Source organism: Eulemur rufifrons, chromosome 29 (assembly GCF_041146395.1).
Source record: "Eulemur rufifrons isolate Redbay chromosome 29, OSU_ERuf_1, whole genome shotgun sequence".
Lineage (NCBI taxonomy): Eukaryota > Metazoa > Chordata > Mammalia > Primates > Lemuridae > Eulemur > Eulemur rufifrons.
The window spans coordinates 12100972-12128333 of record NC_091011.1 but is presented as its reverse complement, the minus strand read 5'-3'; the positions used below and the strand labels follow the sequence as shown (position 1 = coordinate 12128333).

General features: G+C 45.3%; 1 protein-coding gene across 1 annotated transcript in view; it reads left to right on the top strand.

Annotated features, from left to right (window-relative positions):
• The window catches only part of HECW1 (HECT, C2 and WW domain containing E3 ubiquitin protein ligase 1), a 218670-nt gene that overhangs the window by 167768 nt on the left and 23540 nt on the right, over nucleotides 1-27362 (top strand). Inside the window, exons 19-21 of the mRNA XM_069461989.1 lie at nucleotides 787-907; nucleotides 1660-1773; nucleotides 2462-2614. Of these exons, the coding sequence (XP_069318090.1) occupies nucleotides 787-907; nucleotides 1660-1773; nucleotides 2462-2614 (388 nt within the window). The remainder of the gene's footprint in view (nucleotides 1-786; nucleotides 908-1659; nucleotides 1774-2461; nucleotides 2615-27362) is intronic.

Sequence of the window (27362 nt, the reverse complement as noted above, 5' to 3'; positions counted from 1 at the left end):
TTGTATACTCACGTCTGTGAGTTCCCTGGTATCAGTCTTCCCTAGACTCTGAACTTAATACCTGGAATATGGTCAGTAACCACTAAATAGTTATGGGATGGGCAAGCGGATTCTGGCCCTCTGTAAAACTGGAATAGGAATGTTATTTTTCCACTCTTATTTTCATTAAATGTGTTTAAAGGTGGTAAAGCATTTACAAAGCACTCTAAATGATATGAAAGTTCTCCTCTATATAGAGTTAATGAATTATTATAATTATTGTAAGCTTTACTCTTATGATGCAAGGTACTCTAATATAAATCCCTAAATGCTCTGAGCCCTAGTGTACACATATATTTATTTTGGCATCAGTATCTATATAGAAGCATGACAAATGCATATATTAAAGTCCTAGTTACCTCATTATATTTTCAATCATTTCTTGTAGCAACTTACAAGAAACACTTAATCTAGTTCAGTTCATATTAATTATTTTAGGTTATCTAAGTACAATTAAACCAAGAAAAATGCTGATCAAGGTACTTTTAAAAGAAATACAACCCAAAATAATGTGGGTAGAAGACGTAAATATTTATCCCCATTAGAATTCATTTTTCTCTTTGTACATTATTTCTGTTTATTATGAAAGTAACTGAAAGAGTGTTGGAAATCAAGGGGAACTTCTTGAAGACGAAAAATATGAAGATGGCCGAATGTGCTTCGGGTTAGCTCCTGCTCTGCCGTCCTCTGCATATTTGTTCTTCAGTAGAAAGTGATGGCCTTCGGGCCGTGTGCTTCTCTCTGCAGGTTTACAGAGAGCCAGTGCAAGAGCCCCTTCCCCCTACCGGAGAGACTTCGAGGCCAAGCTCCGCAATTTCTACAGAAAACTGGAAGCCAAAGGATTTGGTCAGGGTCCAGGGAAAATTAAGTGAGTGCTCCAGTGCTTGGCACTGAACTCAGGTGGCAGATTTTTCTATCCCTTCCTCCCCTACTATACCTTTCTGATTTTTTTCTGGAGATTGAATCCCCTGGTGTGGTAGCAGTTATGGCCTGAAGGGAGGGAAGAAGGAAGTTAGGAAGTTGGAAGGAAACAAGAAAGGAAGTTAAGAAATTGGAAGGGAAGGGAAGAGAGGGAAGAAGAAAGAGAAAGAAAAGTAGATTTTAGACAAAGGCATATAGAAAAATTAATGATAGACCTTGTTTTCAGAAAACAAGGAATCTTAAACTAAGTCAAAAATCTTGTATTTCCCTTTACTTATTCTTGGGGAATATTTTACCTCATTAGTCAAATTCCTGGACCCTTTGTAACTTTGTAACTGAAGTCTAAGTAAAATGTTTATTTTTTTCACTTCTGGGTTTATTATTTCCATCTTGAAAAGCCAAGCCCAGACTCAGGAATCCAACTTGAGACATCTTATGACTTGACCAAAAAAGAATCTGAAAAGTTGTCCAATATGATGGAATGTGTGATAAGTGTCCATGTTTTCCTTGTGCTCCCAATGTTTTGAAAACAGTGTTAAGAAAGTCCCTTGCTGAACTGGCAGAACCTGCATCTTCCTCTTTCCTCTCTGTTGGGGAGGCTGGGGAGTGAGACCCTAAACCCGGGCACTCTCAACACACACGGAACACGGTCCACATCCTGGCTTCAGGGTCGTGCTCACCGCCCCTTCTCCTTCTCAGGCTCATTATTCGTCGGGATCACTTGTTGGAGGGAACCTTCAATCAGGTGATGGCCTATTCCCGGAAAGAGCTCCAGAGAAACAAGCTCTACGTCACCTTTGTTGGAGAAGAGGGGTGAGGCACCAGGAGTTTTATACAGACGCCTCCGTGCGGGTAGACCAGAGCCCCAGGATCTGGGGTGATATTTCCCCAGAAGGAGCAGGGTGGCCGTAAGCCTTTGCCCCCAGGTGACTCTGATCATGTCCTCCCAGGAGGTCTTTCAAGTGCACGTGTACAACTGCACACCAAGCTTTTCATATAATTTCAGTGATTTCATGGAAAACCACCTCAATCATGGAGGGCAAGCCCACCTAGGAGGGCAAGCCCACCTAGGAGGGCATATTGGAATAAACGTGGAAACCTTTTCAATTCATCACACACACACACACACACACACACACGCATGCACACGTGTACTGTTGCTGGAAATACTTTGATGTCTCCCACAGCAAAGTCCGTGTTTTTATTAGGCCAGCTGTATGTTTTAGCTCATAGATGTTAGATGATCAAAAGAAAAGGTTAAGGAAAACTGCCGTAAGAGTTCACTCATAGACATCTGGTTAAGACACATCTCCAAACCAATTACTGCATCCTCATTTTCTAAAGCAAACTGATGCTTCCACTGGGATCCACTCCAAAGAGTAGAGGCCGCTCTCTGCTCCCCCAGCCCCGACTCTGAAAGGGCACACTAGGCTCTGGGTAAGAAACAGGCCCCCAGCTCCGGGCACAGAATGAGCTTCCTGGACCTCTGCTTCCTTTGCAGCCTGGACTACAGCGGCCCTTCCCGAGAGTTCTTCTTCCTTTTGTCTCAGGAGCTCTTCAACCCTTACTACGGACTCTTTGAGTACTCCGCAAATGACACTTACACAGTGCAGATCAGCCCCATGTCTGCGTTTGTAGAAAACCATCTTGAATGGTAAGATCTGTATTTTTCACTTTCTTACATGTGAAAGTTCTACTCTTTCTTAGTCAGAAGTCAGCAGCATTTCTGGAAAGCCACAGTGTTCAGAGCAAAGGCAAGCATTATGAGGGGTGGTGAGAGTGAACAGAGCACCCTAGAAGGAAGACTCTGATAGTCTTCACCCAGAACACAAGACAGATTACTAAAGACACTGATAGTATATCAGCTGCAAATTGGGGTAAGATAGAATAATTGCCTACTGAGAAGACACTAAGATAAGTAGACATAGGCCATGAATGTTGATTTTACTAATATCATAAAGGTCTCCAGTGGAGGGGGCTTTGTGGGGGAATCCATGGGTTTGAAATTCTTTGACCCTGGGCCAATGGTGTTAGCACTGTGGACACTGGCTTGTGCATCCCACTGTTGGGTCGTTGGGTCAGATGATCTCAAGCATTCTTCTGACTGGAAAATCCAATATGTCTGTGGTTGTCTGGTATCGGGGCATTCTTTTACCACTTACTGATGTGCATAAGAAGATAGGTATCAGTCAATTATGTGCAGTGTTGTGGGCAAGGTACCTCAGATGCAGATATTAGGAATCTCCAGAAAGCTGCGTGGGACATTTGGGGTGCGTGCACTTGCTGCATCACCACCATGCCTGACTTGAAAACTACCCCTGCTCTGACTGCAGGAGCTCCTGCTGTTGACAGGGAAATGAGTCCTGAGCCGGCTAACACGGGTTCTTCTCTGACACAGCCGATCCGTGCTGCTGTTGAGGGGAGCATTGGGGTGATGCCTGGGCCTGCTGGGCTGAAAGGCGAGTCTCAACAGTTTGGTCATCTAGCATGCGTGTGGCCAGCCTGCTGAGGCTTCCAGCTGTTGCACACGCCCTCTCCCTCCAAACACACCCTCAGCTCTGAAGTTCTTGAGGCAGAGTGTGTGCACATCAAGTGTTTGGCTCAAGATAAAACAAAACTTGCCCGCTGTCGCTCCTCTTCCTGTAACTTGCCAGCAGGCGGATGAGGAAGCCTGAGAGGCAGAAGCACACGGCCAGGGGCGGGCCGAGCAGGCAGGGCTGCACAGGAGGGGTGTGTGGCCCTGAGAGTTGAGTGCTCCCTGAGCTCACATTCTCGAGGCTCCAGCCGGCAGTGGCGAGTGCTGTTTCCCGTACACCCTAATGGACGGTACACGGGCCACACGCTGTCATCCCTCCGTTCTCTCTCAGCTTGTGAGCAGGAAACTTAAGATGGTGTCTTGGAGGTCACGGATTGGAACCAGCAGTCGATGAAGACTGATTATTATAGGGACTTGCTAGGCGTTATGGGGAATCCCTTCACGAATTTAACAGTTACAAATGAAGCACCTACTGTGTGCTGGGAGGACACAAAGACGAAATGAGCGAGGTCTCATCCCCCAAGGAGCAGTAGTGGGAGGAACGCATGAGTAAATCAATGATTACAATATTGTCGCGTAAATGCTAAGTTGTGCACACATATATACACACATAAATATACACACACGTGTGTCAGCCTGAGATACATACATAAGCTGGCATTGTATTCAACCACCAGGGAAAACTCTCTCACCCTGCCCAAGGCAGGGGGCCAGGGAGTGGGGAGCGAAGCCCATGCATCCTGCATAAAGACAGGAGGGTGGCAAAGGGCATCCGGACGAATGTCACAGTGAGGTGAATGGGATGTTCCCAAGGAAACCATGGAGTCGAGTGTGTTTCAGTGTGGCCACAAAATAGAGCCCCCGTGAAGGCCTCATGGAAAGCATAGAAGACGCTGGGCTTGTGGCCCACGTGTCGGCTGGCCAGCCTGCTGGGAGTGGCCTCGGTCACTTTCCATGGCGAAGGCGCCTCGCCAGCTGCCCAGCCCCCTCTGCACCCTGCTTTGCTGCCTTCCACTGCTCTCTGCACTGAGGGGCCGGGGAGGCTGTGTAGATGTGTCAGATATACTTTCTCGCACTGAGGAAGGAAACTGTGGCATGCGGGGGTGTTGTAAGAATTAGCAAAGTTCTCTGCGTGGATCCCTACTGAGGGCTCAGAGGTTCCTGCCCTCAAAGTCCCAGTTAAGTGCTGTGTCCTTTGCTCGAGGACTTGGCCCTGCAGCAACGTGCTGACTTTCATCTGCTGATGTTCCCACTCTTGTTGAGAATGTTTGCTACGCGTCCTGGAAACAAAATTGCAGGTGGCTGCCTGAGCAACTAGCCATCAGAACCGAGCTTCGTGGAGATGAGGCTTCCTTCCAGGGCCACTGGTTGGATGCCGAGTTGTTACGAAGTGAGCAGGAGACCTCTCCTCTGATTTAAGGCTCCAGCTCACAACACCTCTGTCCCCAGAGTCACAGCCTGGAGTGCAGAACAAGCCCCCACGCCTCCACTGGGACAGCCATCAGATTGTATCGGGAACCTCCATGTGGAGTCACTCTGTTATCAGGGCTCAGAATTCCTGAGAGAGGGGAACTGGTTGTCTTTGCACAGGCAGAGCCAGGGCCGAGTGAACTTAAGCTGCCTGGGCAGAGTCTAGCTTTGAACAGGAAGCCCTGTTGAGCTTTGGGAAGTCTTAACAAAACCGTAACACTGCAGTTACCCTTTTGCTTATTTTCCTGCTATAAGCCATCCTTGTGCCTTGTGGCAAATGGTTTAACCAATAAAACACACAGGTTTTGCCTTTCCTGTTCCCCCGAGTGCTCTTTAAACTCTTTGGCCAGCATTTGAGCAATGGGCACCCAGGAGGGCTCAGACCAGCAGGGAGTGGGTGCTGCGGCTGCAGGCGGGAGGTCCATGACACCGAGGAAACCAGAATCCTGAGTTCTCAAGTCTCACTGCCCAAGACTCGACTTTCTTCCACTAGCTGCCTGGTGCCACCAGCAGGGTGGACGCTGCCGATCCCAGATCCCTGGGCCAGGCCCTCTTCCCTCCCTCACTCCAAGGCGTCCGTCACGGATTCATGGGGGCTGCGAGGAAGATGGCAACCACCATAACCTGCACATCACTCATGACGAAACAGAGAGACCAAAGGAAGACAGGGCTTCTCATGGGCACAGCCCTGACTTTGTAAAGCTGGAGATTGTCCCTTGACACAGGACAAGCCAGGGCAGGACGCAGCCTGGGGAGAGGAGGGTGATGTGTTCATGGACACCACACCCTGCCCACCTCCTCTTCACTCTGGAAACAGAAATAAACATGACCACAGACCAGAAATAAACATGCAGAGATAGGGCAGCTTCCAAGGATCAAACACCACTCGGGATTGACACGTTACTTGGCCATGGCGGGAGAAGGCATCTTTGCACTGGTTGTCTTTACCTTTCTTTGCCTTGTTATTCTGGTTCTTTATCTAACTCCGCTGACCTTCTTCTGAGTCCTGTACGCTTGTTCGTTTCTTCTGACTCCCATCTAGAAGATAAACTCTGCAGGTGCAGAGATGGTGTGTCTTATTTTACTCTAGCACAATGCCTGGCACTTCAAGGTGTTCAGAACAACCTCTCACTGACTGTTGGTGCATAAGTGAGTGTTTTTGCACAAGTCATGCCAGTCTCTTCCTTGTACCAGGGCTGTTAAAATAAATAGAGCTCTCCTTCCTTCCACGTGCAGACTCATTGCTCAAAGTTCATACTTTTCTTTATCGTCTGTGGTTCCAAAGCCCCTGCAATGTTAGCGATATTTGAATGCTCACATCCCTTAGGAGCTCTGCACTCCTGGGTGCACTGTGCAGGGTGCCGGAATGCTGCCTGTGACGGAGGGAAGGCCTCCTCCTCCTCACCCTGCACGTGCTTCTACAACAGCCGCTTGCAGGCACCACCCAAAGACATCAGTGGAGAAACCCCCGACACTGTGCCCTTCCCCTGGAAGCGTCCCTTTGAGAGGAGGTACTTCAATTCTGGGGCCTTGTGCTCCCAGGGGCTTCGTATCCATGGGATACAGCCGGCTGAATCAACCGCCAGAACAGGGCATAGTGATTCCACCAACGTCCCTTTTTTTCCCAGTCAAGTGTTGAGTGATACCAGTATGAATACATATAGTGAAAATTCTGTGTTACACACATTAAGTAAACTGAAACAAAAATCTTTTTTTTTGTTGTTGTTCATTTGCCTTTGGCCTAAAGGGACTTCCTATAATTGCTAGTAATATTTCATTACTGATTTGTACCACTGAATTTCTGAACTCATAAAGACCCTGTCAAAGTCATCAGCAGTGACACTCAGGCCCAATTAGAGAGAGGAGATTGAGTCAGAAGAGCTCTTTGAGAGCGGGAGCCTGCACGGGGCTCCCACCAGAGCTGGGGACACCCGTGGACACAGCCCCTGCCCGACTGCCCAAGGCAGGGCGAGGCCAGGAAATAGCACCTCAGTGCTCTTCCTCCACCCCAGTCCCGTTGGCCAAACCCAACCATAAGCCAGAGGACAAAGGTTCTCAGATATCGCAGCCCACGGTGGCAGTCCCCAGGGTCACAGAGCAGGGCAGGAAAAGGTGGGGAACCGTGGAGGGTGGGGAGGGGGGAGCTGACACTAGCCACAGGAGCCTGTACAACTCAGAACATTCAACTCATCCACTAGAAGTCTCACTGTTTGCTAAACTTATGTGTCTTTAGTGACAGAAATCTTGAAATACTATTCCAAATTCATATCTTCATTCTTTTATTATGATGATGTCATTTGCATATTGATGAGGTACTCATATGCTACTCTTTGTATTCTTTTAATATTTATTGTATTTTATACCTTTCAGGATATAAACTTCTCTCTATATATACACACACACACATATATATATATCTCTCTTTGGGATATTAACTTCTATAAGTTGATAATTAGACTGAATAATAGAGCATCTATGGAGAACTTACTAAATATATCAGGCACTGTTCTAGGCATGTCCATCTAACATTATAACCCTGATACTGAGTTATCCTACTTTTACAGATGAGAAAAATGAGGTATAAACATAACCAAAGTCACAGAGATAGTCATGGACCAGGCTGGGATTGGAACCCAGGCATCCTGGCTCTAGCATCAGGCTCTGGCCCCCCTACTAAGGCAAAATCATGTATATGATTGGGCAAATTACAATACAATGTGATCAGTACTATCCATACCCCTATTATAGCACTGGTCACATTGCATTTTAATAAGCATTAGGTACAAGGAGCTTTGAAAATGAGTGAAAATAAATGGCTGGCAGAGAAGGGGAGAAGAGACTTCCAGGTAGAGGCCCCCCTCTCCCCCTACAGTCACAGCAGGAGGGAAGGAAGAGCAAACAGATGTTGGTTTTGTGTGGCCTCAAAATAGAGAAAGAAGCTGGAAAGGCATCCTGGTGTCAGATAGGGAAGAGCATTTGATGGCATTCCAGGGAGTTCAGGTTTTATCATGAAGATGGTGACAGGGATCCAGGCACGTCTGCAGAGCAGAGGAAGAGCCTGATCAGATCGGTATTTGAAACCAGAAAGTCAACTCTGTTTACAAGTGGAAGATGAATTGGAGTGGGCAATATGGCTGTCACTTAAGAGGCTGTTGACACAGTTCTGAATGGAAGAGAGGATAAAGAATCAAAATAAGGCACAAACAATGGTAATGGAAAGATATTTTGGAAGGACAATGAGCAAATGAGCAAAATTTGGTGACAGATTATAAACGGTGGGAGATTAAGTATATGAAAAGCTAAATAGCTTAAAATGACACTAGTAATCACCTGAAATTCTACCTAAATACTTACCAGTGCAAAGACAACTTCTTTTTTAAATCAATCTACCATTCCTTCTTTTTGTGGTACCCTCTGTGTTAAATGGCACTTCTTTATAATCTGAGAGAGCCAGATTCATAGTGGCTACAGCCTCACATGCTTGAGATGTGTTATTTCAATGTTTTTAATATTTGCTAAAACTTGATATCATTGAAAATTCTCCACTTGCTATAAAATGATATATAAGAAAATGCCAGGTAAAAATGCTCATATATTTTGAAAGGAGGCATAAACAACAAAACTATAAATGAAATGTGAAAAGGTCCAAATTTATTTTTACATCTAATACAATGTATGAATATTGAAAAAATACATATATATTTTCAAATTATTATGCTTACATAGGAAAGATTCACATCACAGTTCAAACATGCCTTTCTCTACAGGCCTTCCCTGAGCACTCAATTTAAAAATAGCTTGTCCATTTATAACATTCCAACATAACATCCTACTTTATTATAGTGACAGAATTTTTTATCATTATCTAAATAAAGTGTATTTATATGATATGTTTAACACTCATTATTGTTTCTCCGCCAGAATGTAAGCCCTGTGAGACTGGAGTCTTCCTGTAGCTTGTCACAAACTTGGCACTCAGTAAACACAGTGGAGGGAAGGAAAGAAGGAAGGAAAGAAAGGAGGGAGGGAAGAAGGGAAGATGGACAGATGGAAGGATGGATGGATGGATAGGATGCTCCTCAGTTAAAACTTCTTGCTTAATGAGAGTTTCAATCTCATTTCAATTTCTAGTTCAGAATGTTTGGGATTTAGAAAAACAGTAAAAATAAATTTGGAGCTTTTCACTTGCTGCTGAATGTCATTTAAGTTCCTACTAATTGTACTCTCTGAAATCACCACTGGAAATGTTGTCCCAATCATTCTGAATGCCACTTTTCCCAGAGCAAATCTAAGATGCACTGAAGTCTAAACAATTGACATAGGAGAGTTCCCTCTCTATTTCTAGGCAGAGTACCGGAGTGTCAGACATGTTCTGTTTGTTTTAAGCACAGTTATGTGCCAGTTAATGACGGAGATGCCTTCTGAGAAATGCGTCATTAAGCGATTTTGTCATTGTGTGAACATGGTGGAGTGCACTTACACACACCAACTAGGTGTAGCCCCCTGCACACCTGGGCTGTAAGGTATGGCTGCTGCTCCTGGGCTGCGGTCTGGTACAGCGCGTTGCTGCAATGAATACTGTCAGCAGTTGTAACACAATGGTACATATTTGTGTAACTAAACATAGCTAAACATAGAAAAGGTACAGAAAACTATGGTATAAAACATTTAAACATGGTACACCTGTCTAAGGCAGCTCCATTATAATCTTATGAGACCACCATCATATATGTAGTCTGTCAGTGACCGAAATGTCGTTATGAGGCGCATGACTGTACTGACACGTACCATTTTAAGAAGTTACTGTGTTATGAGTCATTCTTTATGTAATTGTCAGTGTAAGAAGAATTTTCAGAAGCCAGATTTCAAATCTGATGCCGTTTATTGTGCAACCACCAGAAAGGCTGTGTGCTTACTTTGTGTCAGTGGTGGGGAGCAATCTAACCTTACCAGCGTCACAACCAGACACTTTCGGGCCTCTCAAACCAAAATTTCCAAGAGGGGCCCAAGACCCTTTGCTAACTGCAAGAAAAGTAGACTCCCAGCTTTCCGCCCCAGCCCCGACCTCTCTTCCTTTCCAAGCAGATACTACTTGGGTGGTAGAAATCTGTTTTCAGGTCTTTGGCAAGGGGAGGTGGGGGAGGAGGGAAGCTCCTTTGAGCATGTTTAGAGTTTGGCCAAATGGGTATTAAGTATAATTGTAGAGTTTTATGGAACTTAAGAAATCCTGGATAACACACTTTAAATATCCCTTGCTACATCTGCAGAGTCATGAATTAGTAGGTAGAAACCACAATATTATAAGATCCTCCTGGATGTCTCATGACCCTTCAGTCTCCAAGGGCTTCCTGACAGAAGAGCTCACTGTGGACTTTTGATCTGAGCCTAGCTCAGGTAAACTCCCCCAGCCCCAGCCCACTCCCAACAGCAGCTCCCAGGTACTTTTCTGGACACCTGTGAGAGCTTTGCTGGTCCCATCTCTGGCTGAATCTCAGTAGCCTTCCTAGCAATGCCCCAGAGAAGCTATGGGGCAAAAATTAGGTGAGAAGTCACCATAAATGTACACAGTGGGACTTTGCCTGTTCTGCTCATTTCTGAACCCTGCTATCTTCAGAACTCATGAGAAACTTCCAGTAGGAAAAGAATGAACTATGTAGTCAATGCTGCCAATACTGTAAGTGGCTGTGCAACCAAAAGAAAATTATGTTAGATTCCTCTCTAAGTTAAAAAAATTAACATATTAAAAAAATTTCTTTAGGAAAATCTAGGAGATTTTATGCATATTCTAGAAGATTATCGAGAATATATTAATAAAACAAACTCAAGAAACCTTGAGTGATAGAGACCTTTTTAAGCAACATTGAAACTCTAGAATCTATAAAAGAAAAGAAAAACATATTTGAATATATAAAAATTAAAATACTTTTTATGGCAAAAATACCATAAACAAGATCAAAAGACAAGCTTTGATTTGGAAAATGAATCTTTGCAACTCAGGAAAATCAGAGATTGAAAATCTGTAATACAGATTTCAAAGAGCTTTTACAACTTGGAAGAAAAAGAAGAGTTGGGAAAAAAACCCTAGAAAAATTGGCAAAGAACATGAAAAAGCTGTTTAGAGAAGAACAAATCCAAATGATCAACAAACTCATAAAAAGAATTTCAATTTTGCCAATAATTAGGAAAATACAAATTAAAGTAACAATTATATATCATTTTGTAACTATCAAACTGGCAAAAATTAAAAAGTTATTTGTTATTGGAGGGGACATAAGGAAAAGGATGCTCTCAAGCATTGCTGGCAGAAACATGCATTTTTATACATATTAAAATTTTAAAACCCATATACTCTTTAACCCACAATTTTATCTCATAAAAACAAAAGCACTAGTGTTAAAGACTTTTCTAATAGGTAATATTTATTGAGCCCTTATGCAGCAGGTGTCTTTGTAAGGGCTCTACATGAATTACTCATCCTATAATGATCCCTCTGTTTTACAAATGAGGAAACCAATACCCAGAGAGGTTTAAAACTTGCCCAAGCTAACAGCTAGTAAATGGCAGAACTAGGGATCAAACCACGCAGTCTGGTTTTAAAAGCTTTAGTACAGCCCTGACAAAATAGACAAGGGTGTTTATTTCAGCATTGTCTTTAAAGGCACAAACCTAGAAGCTATGCAAATGCCCATCAGCAGGAGACTGATTACATTCATTACACAGATCCACCCTGCATGCTGCTACAAGGCATAAAGAGACTGAATTAGAACCTTCCCAGAGGGTGGAGAGGGATTTCCTCAAGACAGTGTTCAGAGAAGAAAGAAGCAGAAAAGTGTGAACAATACGATTCAAAAACTGAAAAACAATGACCCAAACCCGTGTGCGTATAGATAGAGGTACACGAATATAAACACGTTAGCATGTGAGGACATTATTCAGATGGAAAACATGGAAGGGCACATCGTAGACTGTCGGCCTGGGTCACAGGAGATAAGGCAAGGTGAGAAGAGCCAGCCAAACCTGGAGAAGCCAGAACCGATGATGCTAAAAAAGCGTGTATGATCATGTGTATGAATTTATATAAAAATTATGTGTATGTAAAAAGTAAATAAATCTCTAATAGCTAAGATGCGATTCGATACAAATGCCTTAGCTCAATTGTTAGGGGGAAACATGCCTTAGATACGAGTTCCCAATGCTCTATTTCTACCCACCTGAGGACTTGCTGCCGGGTCCTACGAACCGCCCTGCACATGAGCTCCTGGCACATTGTCAATGCCAGACGTGCACGGACCTCCCATGCTCCCTACCTCTGGGCTCTTCCCTTCCTCTCCCATTTGCTGCCCCTCCCCGCTTTCTCAGCACAAAAATCTTTAATAATTCTTCATTATCTATAAAATGGAGTCCTGATTCCTCAGATTCTCGGGACAGCCAAAGCACAGAGACCGCCTGCCTTGAGACGCCATCTGCCTCTGGGTCAGCTCCTCTCTGTGCTCCCCTCACTTCCTCAGGGCTTTGCCCCAAACGTGCCCCAAACGTGCCCGATTGTTTCTTCTCTCATTTGCACGGGCCCAAATTTCACCCACCCTGAAAATCCATTTAAAATACTGTGAGTTCTTCATGACTTCTTTCCTGAACCTTCTTCTCAAGATAAATGTGTTTATCTTCTTTTGACTTCTTTTAGGAAACAATGGTTTTCAAACACTTTTAGCTGGAACTTTGTTTCCCAGTGAAATGTGCATTCAACCCCAATATCTAGAACAGGGGAGAGTGGAGCGGGTCTCCCGCAAGAAGGAGGGGCAGCTGACCAGTTGACCCCTCAAACTCCTTCCTCCTCCCCATCGCCATGCTGCTGTGCAAAACAGTTTGAAAAAAACCACTGCTCTAGTCTACTGTCTGCACCTCTCATTCCCTCTCTCCCTGGCTACTTCACATTATAAGCATTTGTGTCCTCTTTGCAACTGGATCAGGGCAGCATTTGATTGTCTTTGTTTGCCCTCTGGAGCCAGCATGGTTTCTGGCAGGGAGGCAGCACCCTCCTAAGGTGCACCTTCCGGAGGCACAGTGCCACACTGCAAAGGGCAAACCTGGGTTTAAATTTCTGCTCCATCTCTTAGTTGCTGTGTGACCCTGGGCAGGTTTCTTAACCTATCTGAGTCTCAGCCTCTTTGTCCATAAAGAGGAGATAAGGGTGCCTGCCATGGTTTGAATAATGTGTCCCCCAAAAGTCATGGGTTGGCACTTAATCGCCAATGTGATAATATGAAGAGGTGGGTCTTTAAGAGATGATTAAATGATGAGGGTGGAGCCCTCATGGATGGGACGGGGACCCTTACAAAAGGGCTGAGGGTGTGGGTTCACTCTTGTGCTCTTCTGCTATGTGAAGACATAGCATTTGTTCCCCTTTCTGTGACCTTTCTTCCCTTCTGCTATGTGAAGAGGATAGCAAGAAGGTCCTCACCAGATATGCAACCTGCTGGTGCCTTGATCTTGGACTTCCCAGCCTCCAGAAGTGTAAGAAATAAGTTTTTATTGTTTATGAATTACCCAATCTGGGGTATTCTGTTATAGCAGCATAAACATACTAAGGCAGTGCCTGTGTCAGTTTGCTAGTGTTGCCATAACAAAGTACCATGGCACCCATGACTGGGTGGCATAAACAACAGATATTTACTCTGTAAAATTCTGTGGGCTGGAAGTTCAAGATCAAGGTGTTGTCAGGGTTAGTTTTTTTCTGAACCCTCTCTCCTTGTCTTGTAAATGACCATCTTCTTCCTGTGTCTTCACGCGGTTTTTCTCTGTACACATGTGTATGTGTCCTAGTTTTCTCTTCTAATAAGGACACCAGTCATATTGGATTAGGACCTACCCATATGACCTCATAACAACTTAATTGCCTCTTTAAAGACCCTGTCTAGGCCAGGTGTGGTGGCTCACGCCTGTAATCCTAGCACTCTGAGAGGCCGAGGCAGGAGGATCCCTCAAGGTCAGGAATTCCAGGCCAGCCTGAGCAAGAGCGAGACCCCGTCTCTACTAAAAATAGAAAGAAATTAACCAGACAACTAAAAATATATATAGAAAAAATTAGCCAGGCATGGTGGCACATGCCTGTAGTCCCAGCTACTCAGGAGGCTGAGGCAGGAGGATTGCTTGAGCCCAGGAGTTTGAGGTTGCCGTGAGCTAGGCTGACGCCATGGCACTGTAGTCCGGGCAACAGAGTGAGACTCTGTCTCAAAAAAAAAAAAAAGAAAGAAAGACCCTGTCTACCAACATGGTCACTTTCTGAGGTGCTGGGGGTAACTTCAAAATATGAATTTTGAGGGACACAGTTTATCCCATAACAGCGTCTGTTCTGCTTCTTGGTTGTAAAGATACAAGAAGAGTGACTGGCACTCAGTAGGCATTTAACAAATGCTAGGTGTTGTCATTCTTCCTTTGAATGGACATGCGTATTTTATAGGGACAGCTGAAGGTGTTAGAGAAAAGCTAAACTGGTTCCCTCAATCCAGGGCTTCCCAACCTCAGCACTGTTGACGGTTGGGGCCAGATAATTCCTTACCATAGGGACCTGTCCTGTGCATTGTAAGATGTTTAGCAGCATTTCTGGCCTCTGCCCACTAAGTACAGTAGCACCATCTCCACCATCCCCCGTTGCGACAATCAAACATGTTTCCAGATATTGCCACATGTCACCTAGGTGAAAAAAATCACTCTGTTGAGTGCCACTGTTTTCATACACCCATAAGAAAAGAGGTTAGAAAAAGAAAAGGATCCAGCAAAATTTTTGCAGAATTGAAAATATTTCTACAGGCCTATACTTTTATAAAAACATTTTCAACCTTGGAATAAGTCATTACTATGGTTACATGTTTGTATCCCTCCAAAATTCATCCACCCTTCTGAGCGGATCAGTGCCCTTATGACAGAGGTGGGTGGGAGCTCCCAGGGGCCTTTCCCTCCACTTCCTCCATTTGAGGACACAGAAGATGCCATCGTGGAAGCAGACAGCCAGCCCTCACTAGACACTGAACCTTCTGGCCTTCAGAATTATGAGAAGTAAATTTCTATTATTTATAAATTATGCAGTCTGTGATGTCCTGTTACAGCAGCAGGAATGGACTAAGGCACTCGTATATTACACATCTCTGGTTACTGGACCAGTATAGCTGAGCCTTCAAATACTGACCAGGCGAGAGCCTCGGTGCAGTCGGTGCACTGAGCTCATATTCTGATTCCCTTCTAGTCCATCTAGAAGAGAATCTCCCACTTGCTTTATTCATTTGCTTCTCCTGACAGTTGCCTCCTGGCCTCAGAGAGCAAAGCTTAGACAGAGGCCACATCTCTCAGGGAACTGGGCTGCCGGCAGGCTTCCCACAGAGTGGCTGTGGGCTGCTCAGGAGGGCAGGAGGTTAGCTGCGCTGTGTGCTCTCACCTGCCCACCTTGCCCCCCACGCAGGCCTGCAGCTGTGCAGGGGTGCCAGACAGCACGCCTCAGTCCTCCGGCAGACCAAGAGGGAAAAATTACAGCACTAACCACTGCTGGGGATACCAGAGCCCAAGCCTAACCCACTATTAGCTGTGGAGATAGGAAACTAGCCTCGGGCCAAACCCTGAACTCAGCCCACAAGTATGCTCTGAGCCGAGGGAATGAAAACAATGCCCGGCTTGGCATGGAAGCAAGGAGCAGGGAGGTGCGAGTCTGCAAGGAGGACAGGGGACTGTGAAGAATCAAAACTCCACTTCTCTAATGTTTATTCCAAAAGCAGCTCCACGGGGGGACATTATTATTGTTGGCACTTAGCACTATGTATACTGCGCGTGCACCTTCCAAAGGTAGTTCTGATTTTATTTTTTTTAACACTAGCAACAAATAGCCCTGAGAACTGTTCTTTCTAGGAGCTCACTGTGTAGGGCAGCTAGAAGGACGCAAGGCTTTTGAGGAGACAATGTTAGAAGAGCGGGAAAGTCTTGAATTATAAGAAAGAGCAAAAAATTGATGGAACAAGAGCCCAAAGCGGGGCAGGGAAAGAGGACTTGTAGCCCAAGTGGAGAGATTAGCTTTGAGAAAAGGATCAGCCCCTTCTTCCTTGGGACTGAGAGAAGTAAATGACAAGTGCAGACTGCAGACACACTTGTTAATGACAGACACACAGAAAGCAAAGAACCAGAGGGAGGGAGAGGCTGGTGACACATGGAGGGGATAGACAAAAAGAAGACTCCCATCTACTTGGTGGGTGGGAGGAGGTGAGGATGCCGTGGCTGCAGGAAGGTGGGGTGAGAGGAGGCCACATAGAGCCCTTCCAGCTCTCTGCTGCTAGAAGAGACAGTCTTTGTCCCCTCTTCCTTCTCCTGCTTCCATGTAGAAAATGCAGTGGGTGATGCCTAAGGCAAAAAACTTCACTTCTGACCGTCAGGCTATTTTTCCCATTATAAAAACAGGATTCGGGACTTGGAGTCAGTGGTTTTCAAACTTTAGTCGGAAACTGCAGAACCTACTTTAAATGCAGGTTCCCATAACCAGGGCCATAGAGTCTGAACTCCGGGCATCTATATCCTAACAAGCACCCCTGGGATTCAGATGCCAGTGGAAAGGTCAACACACCGCCCCCCTTTTGAGAAACACTGCCTTAGCTGCTGGCAGCTTCCAGAGCCCTTCAAAGAGTATGAGAAGAAAGCTAATTGTTCACATCTTTGCAATCATGCAATTTTCACACCCAGAAATGAAATCTACCCCAGGCTGACACAACAGGTTTTCACTAGATTTTCCAACACATGAGAATTTAGAAAATACAAAAGGTCCAAAAATGAAAGCAATAACATTGAGTAAAGTGTGGAAACATACAGAACGTGGGAACATCATGAAGGTCTTATATACTTAAATCATGAGATTAAGAAAGGATAATTATTTTTAATTAATCAAAGTTATGAGGATAAGGAAAGAGGAATATCTTTGAGATGGTTTTTTTTTAATATAATAGAACTTAGCAATTATGAAGAGCTTTTCATCTTCAGAGAACCTATTAACATTAAATTACACTTTCTTTTAATTCTCTTGTGAGGCAGGTAAGCAAATGTCAACATTATTATCCCTTATTCATACATGGGAAGAGAAGAGTGGCGAGGCTGTGATGTGCCCATGCAAACTTAAAATGGAAAGGACTTTTGTTAAAAGTTCCTACTCGGGACCCTGGAGATCCAGGATTTTAGGCTATTCGTTCACCTTTAGCCTTCCTGTGTGCTTGTAATATTGGAAAAGCAGTTACAGCAAAATTTGCATAAGCAACCCTCAGTGGGGGGTGGAAGGAGCTTGTGTCCTACACAGGGGCGGGACACGCCATTTACAAGTCTCCAGATTTCCCTGGTGTGTTAGGATTTAAACTGAGGAAGGGTTTCAAAAGAATCAGAGTTCATTAACTTGAGCAGACTCTTTCATTACTTTACTTCAGCATCCTAACATAAAATGGGTATTAAAAAATATGCCTTACTTGTCAACTCAAACTCTTTTTGATGAATACCTTTGGCTTGATTACACAAATGAAAATCAATGCTGCCCACCTTAGAAATTTGCTTTGAGGAGAGAGGAAATGAAAGCACTCCAGTAACAGTATCAAGCACAAGAATCAGTTAGAATATGTGGCCAATAGAAGGGCTGAGAAGCCCCTAGGCTTGACTCTAAGTCTAAAAATTAACAAAATTGGAACTATTGTTTAAGTCACTGAAAGATGCACTTTCCAGGAAATCTGTTCATTTTCTGATGGTTAAAATGCCAAATAGGCTCAACATATTGTCTTCGAAAGACTTTTTGTCTATTGAAAGAGGTTTAAAAAGCAAATTAGTGAAAATATGGAGGATTATTTTCTGTTTAGCCTCAACTTCATGAGGGGAAGAAGGAAGGGAAAAGAGTTTGATAGCAACAGAAATGGGAATAACAGGAGAGACGGGATCAATGTAACCCACCTCGCGTGGATTTTTTTAAGTCGAGAATAATAGAGCTGTGCAAAAAAAGTGTTGGAAACAGCATATGCAAAGGTGGACCAGGGACCGAAGTACAATCTTAATCTAATTGAGAACAGAATCAAGGTATCCAAATACTCTCAGGATCTGAGAAGGGGGATGATTGATGGAGAGGTATAAATCTAAAGATCAGAAATATCATTGTGAAATATAAATGGAAATGACTGTAGACTGCTAGGAAGGTATGTGATATAACCCAGGAGATAAACCCTCCAGCATAGACTGGGAACAGTTAAGCCTTGGGATCTTTGGGAGTACAAAGGGTGGGAAAGGCTTCCCATTTTCAGACGAGGAATAGCAAACATAGTCTCCAAGATTGGCTCTCCCTGCTATCCAGACCTCCAGGGACTTTCTCTTTATATTCTGATCTCAAAAAATATGAATTAATTCTGTTATATACGAAGAATATAATCAGTACATAAATCTTCAAAACAACAAAGCTGGTCAGAACATAGTCACAAACTTCAATATCATGTTGATTTAGTATATCGTTTGGCTTATGCATCCCATATTTTCCCTCCATCAATGCAATTAACTCAGAACTAAATACTTAAATAGCTTCAAGTATTTCTGGTAGCCTCATGGTTTTGGTACATACACCTTTGTGTATCATGGCGACTCAACACTGTCGGAAAGCTATTATTTTGCCATTCGTGTGAAAATTACAGAATGCCATTTCAGTTTAAACTTAAGTCGTATTTAAATAATTCTAATATTTTCCTGAAGCATAATGTCACTAGATTGTATGCTCCATGGGACCTTGAGGGCCTTGTCTGTTATGTTCACTAAGTATCCCAGCAGCTAGCACAGTGCCTGGCTTATGGGAGATGCCTCATTATGACTTGTGGAAAGACTGAATGAATGAATGGAAATTCTAAAAGTTGTTTGGGTTACAACAAGTTGATTTTTTTAACCTGACTCATATTTAGAGAAATACTGTGAACTGAATACTGAGTCACCAGTAAGGGGGGGACACAACATTTAAAGGGTCTGTAAGGCACTGTGGGTTCTGCCTGGAGCACAGTGACATTGCCATCCCTGTGTTCTCTGGTCTGTGCAGCTCGGATAATTAAAACCTTCTAAACCTTTACCTTCCTAGATTATCCAGTTAGCTGAGGACATAGCGGGTTTCAGAGCACTTTAGTTATCCAGGCAAGCAGCCTTTTTTGGTCAAATGTTCTGTATAATTCTAAGCATAGAACAAAATACCATGTCGCATTCTAAAACTAGATCAATTCTCTTCCTGCATGAAATTAAATATACGACTTTAGTGGAACAAGTTACAAATTGCAAGAGAATATGCTCAGTGGAAAGTGTTCCAGACAAATAAGGAGGAGGGGTACCCTTTGGGTTGGGCATATGTTACTTTCCTGATGCTGCTGTTGCAAATTACCACGAGCTGGGCATTCTTAGTTCTAGAGGCCAAAAGTCCAAAATCAAGGTGTCACAAGGCTGCACTCCCTCTGAATGCCCTAGGGGAGAATCCGTCCTTGTCTCTTCCAGCTTCTGGTGGTTTCAGGCATTCCTTGACTTGTGGCTGTGTCACTCCACCCTTTGCCTCTGTCATCACGTGGCCTTGTCATCTGTTTCTGTGTCTTCCCCTCTCTGTCTCTTAGGACACTTGTCATTGGATTAGGGCCTGCCTGGATAATCCAAGATGATCTTATCTTCACGGACCCTGTTTCCAAATGAGGTCACATTTACAGGTTCCATGGTTACATGGGCATATCTTTTTGGGGCCAGCGTTCAACCCATTAGAGATACCCATTAATGTACCTTCCATCATGAGAAGTTCCAAGTTTAACAGTGCAGTATTGCATTTCCCTCTGAACCTTTGGAGTGTCTATCTGGAGAATCCACCATATTTTGACAGAGAATTCGCCAATCCTCCCAGCAACCCCCGGAGGCCTATAAGAAGAAATCCACAGTATTCCCCCAAGGATAACAGGGAAGCTGAGATGAGGAAAATTTCAACAGTTTGCCTGAGCTCACAAGGCAAATTCACAGAGGAGTCAACCTGAAAAGCTAGTGACCAAGGCTCTGACAATAGCAAAATAGCAAGAAAGTTAAATGGCTAAAAAATTAAACTGAGAGCTGAGCTATTATATTTTGGTTCATGGACCAAAATGAACCAAGTCAAACTGTTCAGCTGTTTGACTGACCTAATGAATAAGCACATGATGACTTGTAGATATAATCTCAGTCATGAGCGTCCGTGATATGGCAGAACAAGATATTTGGACTCTCCCAGTAAAGAATACTTGGAGTTTGAGGATGTAACACCCATTAGAGGTCAATGAAAGCATCTTTGAGTTTCTTTGTTATTATTTTCTGACCAGAGTCAGAGTGATAACATACCTGAACACATCTGAACACAGCAGGAATCAAAGATGGGGGTAATATTTTCTATGTTTATATTAGTAAGAATGTTTATTTTCATAGACCTTCACTTCTCAGCCCCTTTCCACATTAACCAAAGTTAATCACAATGATCTGTCGAGAAATGATTGACACATTCAATTTTCACACAGGCTAACCAGAAGGATGGGTCCAAAAATACCCACAGTTTCATATGATCAATTTTCTTCTATTAATAACTATATTTCCCTTTGAATTGAAGTTTTAGAATCCAATCAATACTAAGTACATTATTTGCAACCAGGCATAGTCAGACGTATGGTGGGGTCCACACAATGCTTCTTGAAGGGCTTTCTCTAGGAGAGAGCGGCACGCTTGGCCGCCATGTGGAGGAAAAGGCACTCTGTTCTCACCGCTCCGTCCCCTGCAGGGCAGATATTAATAGAGGGGACTTGGCAGCATCAGGGCTAGACATTCGTTTCGGTTGCTAATTAGCAATCTGAAGATAATATCCTGTCATTATCTCATGTTGGCACAGTCTCTTTCATGGCAGATGAAGAAAACGTCAAGTTTTCTCAGCTAATTTGCAAAACTGTTTCTACACACAGGGAAGCTATGAAAACCAAATACAAATCATGCCTTGCATCTGCAGTGTTTAAACAAGTTTTGTGGCATGTAGGGGAGGGGATTCTTTACACATCCCCCCAAACATCAGCTGAATAAAGTTGGGTATAGAGAATAGACAGAGCCTACCCAACCCCAGCAGCCTGGACCTACGTTCCACTCCAGCCACCTGCTCCCACATGGCCTCCCGACCTCATTATCACCCAGAACTGTGCCATGTCAGAGGCTGAAACTCTAAAATCCCACTGTCAATCCTTCCACAGCCTGCGTCCCCCCTTCTGCCCCCACCGCAGCTGCTCACAAGCTCGTGCACACCATGGACTTGCCACCTGCTGGTCTGGCAGGGCCTGCCTCGCCCCAGGCCCCCTGAGCTCCCCTTTCCTGGCACACACAATTCCTCCCCCCACACGCTGCACCCTGTCTGATGGGCGAAACGCTGCTGTGGATCAATACTGTGACTCACGCTCCCACATTCAATGCGGGAGCGGTTTCCTATACCTCACGCCTTGGAGAAAAGGAAATAATCCCGAGAGATGGTACAACTCTGCATCACACTCTCCCATCTCAGGAGGTTCTACAGCAAAGGTGACCAGTCCTTTTCCTGGGGCATCTTCCATCTCATGGTCCTGAAAGCCCTACCAGCCAAGTCTCCTCTGCTGTGAGAGGACTTCGGACCCTACTGAAATAGAAACACTGAGGTGACCCCTCAATTTCTCACTCCGAATACAAAAACCTACCCCACCTCAACACCCTCCCTGAGTCCCTCCCTCCATTCAAGGCAGACCCACCCACTCAGGCCCTGCACCCACCTGTCTCCACCTCCCCCGTGCTCTGTTCCTGCAGTTGCCCCTTTCTCACCTGTCGTTACACCTGATGCTCTCCCTGCTTCTGGCCCCTCGCTCACTTCTTCACCTGCTGAAATCTCATTCTGTGATCACCAGAACTGCTCTTTCATGAGCAGCAGAGACCACCTAATCCACAAACCCAGTGAGCTGTTACCACTCTTGACTTTAGTGGACACTTTACTGTAGGTACAAACTCCTGTTTGAAACTCTACCCCTAGATTCTGAGATGCCACTGTCACCCAGCTTTCCTTATGTTTTTATTGTATGTACATAAACATAGTTTTATCACATCAGTCATGTACACTCATTATAAAAAATTTAATACACATAAGAATATATCTCCACACAGAAATAAATACTATCATTATTTTGACTTAAGTTTTCCCATGCTCTTTTACGGATGGGTAGATGCACGGGTGGATGGAAAGGTAGATACAATTTTATATAAAATATAAATTTATATAAAATATACCAATGTAATCAAAGTTTTATAAACTCTATATTTATATTTTTAGCCTTGACCTCTCTGTGGAGCTTCAAACCTCATTATCCACATACCCACTAGACACCTCTCCACCTTGGTCCTCCTGCAAGTTAACGTCTAATCTCTCCCACCAGCCACTTCTTGTCGCCCTCCTTCACTTCCGCTCACACAGAGCTCTCTGTCCTGCTGATTTTCCTCCAAAATGTTCCTCACGGTCACCTGGACATATTGTAATATCCTCCAATCTGCCCCCTCCTAAAATCTGCCCTTCACATGAGCAGATTTTTCTGAAAAATGGGCAACTGATTTTTCTGAAATTGCCAAACCAAGTATGTCACTCCCTCATTTAGACTCGTCAAGGGGACCTTCTCATCTCCAGTTTGAAGGCTGAATTTGTTGGCATGAAAAATAAGACCTTCCAGACCGCCCACTCCTCTCTCTGTAGCCTGATCCTGCATCTGGCCACGAGGCTTTGTGCTGCAGTACTCGTGCATCGCATGCTGTTCTCAACACACCCCGTTTGTTCCTCGCCTGTCTCCTCATAGGATTTTATTTTCTTGAGAGGCCATTGCCTGTCTCCTTAAGCAGGCTAGTTTCTGTTCATTCTTCCAGGCTAATTCTAAGGCTCACCTCAGTGGTCCCGAAACCCTGCCTAGGGTCAGTCCCTCCCAAGCCAGGCTGCGCCTGCCTCCTCTGTGTTTTCACAGCATCCCGTGCCCTCGTCTTCTGCAGCACTGCTCCATGGCAACGAAACGCTGCACCGCTGTGTCTCTCCCCTCCCTGTCCCCTAAACTCCTCAGAAGGAATGGGTACCTTGGGATCTTTGTATACACCTCTACATAGTAGGCACTCAGTAAGTTTGTTGAAATTGAAAAATGTGTGAACACACGGCAGTTTCTCTCACATTGAAAAACCAAAACCCCAAAACGCCTCTGATGTCACACCCTCCTCCGCTCACAACGCAGATTCACCGTTCCCCTTTCCAGGTGGTTCCAAGAGAGAGTTATCTGCGCTCACTTTCTCCACTGCCCCTCCCCCATTCCCTCCAGCCTCCCCTTCCCCGCCTCCCCCTGCACCCCCCCTCCCCTGCACCCCACGGAAAGAGCTCTCAAGAGGGTTGCCACCAAACCCATCAGGCAGCCCTCAGACCTCCTGTTGTCACCCAATCTCTGAGGCACCTGGCAGGCCTCAGCCTCCTTCCTGAACCGCATGCCCATCCCCTGGTTCCCGCCTTACCTCACTGCCTTCTCCACGTACTTTACTGCTGCCCCCATCTTCCAGATCCCGGAATGCTGTGTCAGTTAACGCTCAGCTCTTGGGCCGCCTCTCCATCCTCACAAACTTGCTTGTGATCTTGTCCAGCTGCACGGCTTCAGATGCCGTCTGCATCCCAACGGCCCCACGCTGACCTCTGTAGCCTGCCCTGCTCTGGAGGAACTGACACTTGGGGACAACTGCCTGCTCACCAGTCCGTGCAGATATTCACTAGGCATCACAAACTACTCTGTCTGAAAGAGAACTCTCAGTTTTCTCCTCCAGACCCTCTCTTCTGGCGTTTCTCATCTCAGTAAATGGTGCCACCATCTACCCAATTGCTCTGGCCCGAGACTGTCCTCGGTGCCTCTCGTTTCTCACCTCTCCCCTTCAATCCATCAGTAAATCCCCTTGGCTCCCTCTGACCTTCACTACCACCCCTTGTGGAAGCCACCATCCCCTCCCCTGTGGGCCCAGGAGCCTCCAGACGTCTCTCTGTCCCTACTCTTGCCAGCCTGGCCTCTGTCCGTGCAGCACCCAGCATGTCCATTTGAACACATCATTCCGTTCATTCCATAGACCCTGCCTGAGACTTCCAGTGAATTCCCATCATACTTAGCATGAAACCCGGAGTCCTTCCCAGGGCCTGCCCAACCCTGCATGATCTGTCCCCTGGGAATCTCTCTAAACTCCTGTTCTACCTCCTTCCCTTCTCTGTCTGGGGTCCAGCCCCATCGGCATCTTTGCCTTGTTCGGACAAACCATACATCTTCCTACCTTGGGGGTTGTTGTCCCAGCTTGCCATGCTCATTCTCCAGGAAGCTCACTCTGTTTCTTAATTCAGATTATACATCAGCCCCTCCGAAAAGCTGATGCTCCCTGGCGTATTCAGGAGAACTCGTTCTCCCCTCCCATCATTTCCCCAAGAGAACTTACAGCCCAGGTACTTAGTGGGAGTTTATAATGATATTTGGTGAGTAGGAAGGAGTACGTACAGATTCAGGGAGCAATGAAAAACTGCTCAGACATGCAGAGTGGGGCACAAAGCCTTGGAGTTTATGACCTCCGTTGCCTCCGAGGGCCCAGATGGCCTTCCTCAAGTTTTCAGGAAAGGCAAGTGTGTCAGTTAGAAAGGAGAATAGAATCACCTATTTAGATATCCTTCCCCCCAACTCTACGCTGTATTCCAGTGCTTCTCAGGGGAGGTGGTGTTGGTCCCACCACTCAGGGACATTTGGCAATGTCAGGAGATGGTTTGGGTTGTCACAACTTGGGGCAACGACTGGCATCTAGTGGGTGGAGGTCAGAGATGCTGGCCACATCCTGTAATGCACAGAACAGCAATCCTCAATTGTGCCGAGGTTGCAGAACCTGCTGTAGTCTCTTGAGAACCGCAAAGGACCTTAGGCCTGGTGGGTCCAGTCCATTACCAGGGAAAGAGTGTCTGGGGAAGATCCAAGAAGTATCAGGGATGGAAAATGTGACTGCTACAGAGAGAATCTTCTAGCACTCAGCCAACACAAACCATCTGGCTGTCAACCTGCAGGCGGTAAGCAATGCATAGGTGGGTGCGGTCACCAGCATCATGGCTTGGGAGACAGTCCATTATGATGGTGTCCCGGGGGCATCCGGAAGTGGACACAGTGACAGCAGCATGTCTGGCCTCCTTCAGCATCCAACAAGGTGTTTTTGAGCCCCCAGGATTTGCCAGTGCCATGCTGGTGCCGACAGATGGTTGTGCTCCAGAAGATGCCATGGCAGTTGGAAGAGGACTTTTAAGCCTGGGGACTGTGTGCAGGGTTTTGAGCAGACCTTCCTCTCCTGCCAGGTGTTCCTGCATCTGCCTCAGCCCCATGCCCTCTGCAAAGGCAGCAAGAGCCAAGCACATTATCACCAATGTCCAGCCTCTTTACCGCGCCCCAGTACACTGTCTGGTCCCTTTCCAGACAGGATGGCCGGGAGTTGGGACCAGCTCTGGGTCTCCCAAGTCTGAAGTTGGTGCAGGGAGTGGCACTCTCACTGAGCTGTGTGCGATGCACCAAGAGATGCAGAAGCCGAGAATCAAGCAGACAGAGACTAATACCTTGACCTCGTGAGGCAGCAGGTCAGGAAGAGACCAAGAAGGTCACCAGAACCAGAAGACACCTTGAAACAATTCTTAGGTGCCCAGGTTTAATGCCAGGAAATCAAACTGCCAGAAACGCCACAGCAGAGCCTTTCAGACTTGGCACATTGCCCGGCTGCTGCACTGAGAGTTTCACTCTGTTTTGGTATCACTTTCATATGAAGGGATTAACTAGAAGCCTTTTAAAAGTCTTTTGTTCCACCATCCAAAATGTGCTTCCAGGGTATCGTTAGGTCTTTTATTGTCTCCACTTGGCAAGCCCTGCCGCTTCCCCTGCATAAGTGCCGGCCTGGGAGTGAGAGATTCCCTTCACCTGCTTCCCGACTGCATTTCTTGTCATTAAGAAAACTGCTTTCCTTTAAAGAATCGATTGAAAAATACACTGAAATCATGACATGCTAATTCCTGCTAAAACATGCTCTCATGCAAAGTTTCACTAGAGAGATTGAAGAGGGAGCGAGGAAGGGAAGGAGAGACCTGCTATTTCAGCCTCTTGGTGCAAAATATCCACCTCATCTTCCCACACATCAACTCAGGCACCTAAAACTCTCCTCTGCAGTTTGGTCTTTCCATCCATCTTGCTGGATGGAGACCTACTATAGATATGGGGAATTTGAGCAATTAACCTAGTTAATCAAACAGGGTTCAAATGGTGTATGATATTTCAGACATTTTCAGCATGTTTGTATCGTTGTGCTCACCTGGGATAAAACCAGTTGATAATTTTCAATTTAATTCCATTCAACAATTTTTTTTTTTTTTTTTTGAGACAGAGTCTCCACTCTGTCACTGAGTCTAGACTGCAGTGGCATCATCATAGCTAACGGCAACCTTGTACTCCTGGGCCCAAGCAATCCTCCTGCCTCAACCTCCCAAGTAGCTGGGACTACAGGTGCAAGCCACCACACCCGGCTAATTTTTTTCTATTTTTAATAGAGACAGGCTTTCACTTTTGCTCAGGCTGGTCTCAAAGTCCTGGGCTCAAGCGTCCCAGAGTGCTAGGATTACAGGCGTGAGCCACCACTCCTGGCCCCATTCAACAAATCTTGATTGAGCTCTTACCTGTGCCAGGCACTGTGATACATAAGCAGATCAGAAATTTGCAGTAGGAAATTGCAGGCTAGCCACTGCAGGTCCGGTCCACATTCTCACCCTTCAACCTAGGATGGGTGCTTAGCTCTAGGGTTCTGAGTCTGGTATAAGAAACCAGACATGCCAGTCTATGGATGGTAGTCTATTAAACTCCCAGATGGACTGACCTCCACTAGTCCTTGTACAAAGTCTTTTAGCATCTTAGCAATTGCCCTATACAGTAGATACCATTATGTACCCCATTTTACAGGTGAGTAAACTGAGGCCCATGGATCTTAAACAGTTTTCCCAAAGTTGCAGAGGTCAGAAGATTCAAATGGAGTCAGGGCAGCCTGACATCAGACCTCGCGATGTCATCCTGCACACCACTCTGCCTTTCTTGGATTATTGGCAAGCAGCCCAAAGGGTTATATACTCAGTCATATACTCAGGGTGAGGGTCAAGTCTTTGTTGGGACTTTAAGCCACTTGGGGAAATGTGTGAAACTCCATTACCTTTTGAACTCTCACTGAAATGTACAAAACCCAGATGGAACTATGATAAATCCTTGCCAATAACATTGGCTCCTTTCAGATCTCCTGCCATAATTGCCCTCTACATCTT